Source organism: Fonticula alba (assembly GCF_000388065.1).
Source record: "Fonticula alba strain ATCC 38817 unplaced genomic scaffold supercont2.3, whole genome shotgun sequence".
NCBI lineage: Eukaryota > Rotosphaerida > Fonticulaceae > Fonticula > Fonticula alba.
Window position 1 is genome coordinate 189123 of NW_009242973.1, and position 3686 is coordinate 192808.

The following is a 3686-nucleotide window of genomic DNA, read 5'->3' on the forward strand; positions in this document are numbered from 1 at the left end:
GGCACCCGGGCGAAGGATCGCACAACACGCGCTCGCCCGGGGACGAGGCTCCGGCACGGGGCAGGCCCGAGGGGGGGCGGCGGGGGCCAGAGACGGGCGCGAGCGGGGATGCCCGGTCCGCGGGCGGCGCGCCGACCGGCCGCCGGCCACGCCCTGGCGCTGCCCCGCCCAGGTCCCCGCACCGGACGCCGAGCCTTGGCTCCGCGCAGGGCCGAATAGGGGGGGGGGGGGAGCGGCGGGGAGCGGGGCGGGGATCGCCCAAAGGCCGGGGCGACTTCCGAAGATCCCCTCCCCTCGATCGGCCCGGCCCCTGTTCCCCCGGGCCTACACGTCCCAGGGTGTGGACTCCGCCTGCCCCCCCCCCCGCTAGCCAGCCACTCGGCCGTCGGACGAGCGGGGAGAACGCCGCATACACGGGCGGCCGGACACCTTCCCCAAACTGGCGGCGAAGCGACGCGCTTCTGGTCAGGCAGAACCCGCAGGCCCAGCGTTGGCTGTCCGCGCGGGAGCACCTGCCGATTCGGCAAATGCCATTCATCTACCGGGGCTCCCTGGCGCTCGCCCTTTGGCCATGCGCGTCGCCCTTGCCCTGTCCTGCCCTCGTCCGGGAGAGAGAGAGAGAGAGAGAGAGAGAGAGAGAGAGAGAGAGAGAGAGAGAGAGAGGGAGGACCCGGGGGGCTGCGAGCGCGCTCCAGACAACCCGTGCACGCGTGCACACACACACACACACACACACACACACACACACACACACACACACGCGCCGCCAGCCACGGAGGCGGGATCACACCGCGCGTCGGGGAGGAGATCGGCCCCGGGTGGCGCGCGGACCTCAGCGCTGGCCCGGCGGCTGGGCCTCGCCCCTCCTCCCCCCGGTCCAGGCTCGGCATCCAGACAAGGGGGCCCGCCTCGATGACCCGGGCCCGGCGGCCTGCAATGCCACCAGCCCTCGCCCACGACCCCCCCCCCTGCCCTTCCCTGCCTCTCTCTCTCTCTCTCTCTCCCTCTCTCTCCCGCTGCCCCTGCTCGCCTCCTCTTCGCCTCGCGCCGCCCCGCCCCGCTTCGCCTCGCCCAGCATCCCGCCATCTCGCGCGTGCGTCCGGCCATATGTCCGCCTCCAAGTCGAAGACCGCCTCCAAGGTGTCCAAGCGCTCGAAAAAGGCCGGCGCTGCGGCCCCGGTGGCCGCCGCTGCCGCCGCCGCCGCCGCCGCCGCCAGTGATGCCGGCGTCCTGCGCAAGTTCGCCGGCTACTCGGTCCTCCCGGTGACGGTCACCGCCCCGGAGGCCGGGGTCCCGGCCTACCCGCACACCCTTTTCATTCGCAAGCACACCTCCCAAACCCACGGCCAGGTGGACGTGCGTGCCCCCCCCCCCTCCCCCCTCCCCCTCGCTGGCGCCTGGCCATGCTCATCCTGTCCCGGCCCGCTGACGCTGACCTGCTGCCTCCCGCTGGCGCCCCCTGGCGCTTGGGGCTGCCCCCCCCCCTCCCCCCCTCCTCTCACCCCCGCGCACGCGCGCGCGCGCGCGCGCGAGCAGTCCCCCGAAGGGAGCGTCCTCTTCGTGACCAACATCCCGCCGGTGTGCTCGCGCGCCGCCCTCGCGGCCCTCTTCACGGACAGTGCCTCGTCCGTGATCGGGGTCACCTTCGGCGTGCTGACCGAGGCCGTGCGCGACAGCGAGGAGGTCCTCGGGCACCACTCGGTGGCCCACGCGGACTTCCACGTCTTCCCGCCGCGCGTGTGCCTGGCTTCGCATGCGCTGAAGGTGGATTTGACCCCGGATGAGAAGGCCCCCGGGCCGGACTCGCTGGTGGCCCTGCGCCACCCGCGCGGGACATGCGCCTACGTGGCCTTCGCCTCGGCGGCCGACGTGGACCGGGTCCTCGCCTGGTCGGCGGCCACCCCGCGCGAGCTCCACCTCCTGGGCGACATTTCGGCCGTGAACCGTACGTGTCCCCGCACGGTGTCCCCCCCCCCGCCGGTTGTGGGGGGGATCCTGCTTTAGATGACCGGCGGGTCCCCGAATCCGCATGCCTCCGGTGTCGGCTCCTGTGCTCCGCCCCGCCTGACACCCTCTCTCTCTCTCTCCCTCTCCCCTTCCCCTCCTTCCGCCTTTCTCTGGCCCAGGCTACAAGCAGACCTACGCGGCCTTCCGCCCGGCCGAGGCTGCCCTCAGTGCCCGCGTGGACAAGCTGCTCATGAGCCTCGACAGCATCATGGAGGCCCGGGCCCAGGCCGAGCGTATCCTTGCCTCGCAGCCGGACGACGATGGCTTCGTCCTGGTCACCTCCGGCTCCGGCAATGCCGCCAAGAAGTCCAGCCGGCCCATGGTGTCCACCTATTCGCATCAGGCCGAGCTGGTCGCCGACAAGGGGTCCGTTTGCCGGGCCAGCAGGAGGGAGCCGATGTGCCCCCTCTCCCCCTGGTTTCCTCCCTTCCCTTCTCTCCCTCCCGCCTGCGAGCCAGCAGCCTGGGCCTAACATGTGTGCCTCCCTTCCATCGCAATCACAACACACCACACACACACGCAGTCCCAAGCCCAAGAAGGAGCTCGTCAATTTCTATCGCTTCCAGCAGCGCCAGGCCAAGCGTGACCGTACGTGCCTTCCCTGTCTCTCTCTCTCTCTCTCTTTCTCTTTTGCGCCCCATCTGGTTCACTCACCCAAGCCGCCCCCCATGCGCCCCCGCCCTCCCCTTTTCTTCTCATCGCGCGCGCGCAACACGTGCACAGAGCTGGCCGACCTCCGCCGGAAGTTCGAGGAGGATAAGCAGAAGATCGAGCGCATGAAGGCCTCCCGCCAGTTCCGCCCCTTCTAAGGGCAGTCCTTTCCCCCGCTCACACACGCACATGTATGATTCACATACATACGCGCGCGCATACACACACCCACACACACCCACACCCACACACACACACCTTACCTCCCCTCAGATAGAAGCACGCCGCGCTCGCGCTCGCGCTCGGCCGTGCCCGTGTACATTATCCCCCAATACCCCCCTCGCCACGGCCGCGCCGCAGAGCCATCCTCTTGAGAGAATACACCACTTCCAAAGGGACGACGACGCACGCGCATACGCATACACACGCGTGCACATGCACAGACACGCACACACACACACACACACACACACACACACACACACACACACACACACCAAAGACACACCCCCATCTGTGGGGACTATTACTACATGTACAAGGGGGGGGGGCCAAAGAGAAGGGCCCGGGAAACTCTAATGGCGGAGGTCCTTCACGACAACACGATCGCCACCATGGGCGGTGTCAGCCAGCACCTGACGGAAGAGCTCGGACGGCGGCGACGTGTGATGATGGAACTCGCTGGGGGACACGCGGCAGGCGCCAACCTCGGCCATGCCCTTGGGCGTGAGTTGGAACACACCCCACCGCTGGCCCGATGGGCAGGTCGGTGCAAAGACAATGGCAATCGCCTGCGGGAAGGACACCTGGTACGAGAAGTGCATGTGGAGATCGATCGAGCTCAGCATCAGCGGCTGGCTAGGGTGCGACTATGAAGATCGAACCGCCAGGGAGAGAAGCGGCGAGAGCAAGCGAGCGGGCGTGCGCGTGCGCGTGCGCGTGTGCGTGTGCGTGTGCGTGTGCGCAGTTAGGCCTACCGGTGTTAGTATATCAGCCGCAAAAGCCAAAGGAGAAGGGGGGGGGGGGGG

The 3686-nt window shown here is 69.0% G+C and overlaps 2 protein-coding genes across 2 annotated transcripts in view; one reads left to right on the forward strand and one right to left on the reverse strand.

Annotated features, from left to right (window-relative positions):
• Positions 1–1107: 1107 nt before the first annotated feature.
• Positions 1108–2915, forward strand: H696_01857 (hypothetical protein; the record flags this gene model as incomplete). The annotated part of the gene is made up of 5 exons (XM_009495759.1): positions 1108–1356; positions 1537–1945; positions 2127–2373; positions 2531–2595; positions 2731–2915. The coding sequence occupies 5 exons, from the start codon at positions 1108–1110 to the stop codon at positions 2814–2816; spliced, it is 1056 nt and encodes a 351-aa protein (XP_009494034.1). The 3' UTR covers positions 2817–2915.
• A 239-nt stretch (positions 2916–3154) lies between these two features.
• The window catches only part of H696_01858 (hypothetical protein), a 2611-nt gene continuing 2079 nt past the window's right edge, over positions 3155–3686 (reverse strand). The window contains exon 5 of the mRNA XM_009495760.1: positions 3155–3527. Coding sequence (XP_009494035.1) covers positions 3234–3527 — 294 coding nt within the window. The 3' untranslated portion in view covers positions 3155–3233. The remainder of the gene's footprint in view (positions 3528–3686) is intronic.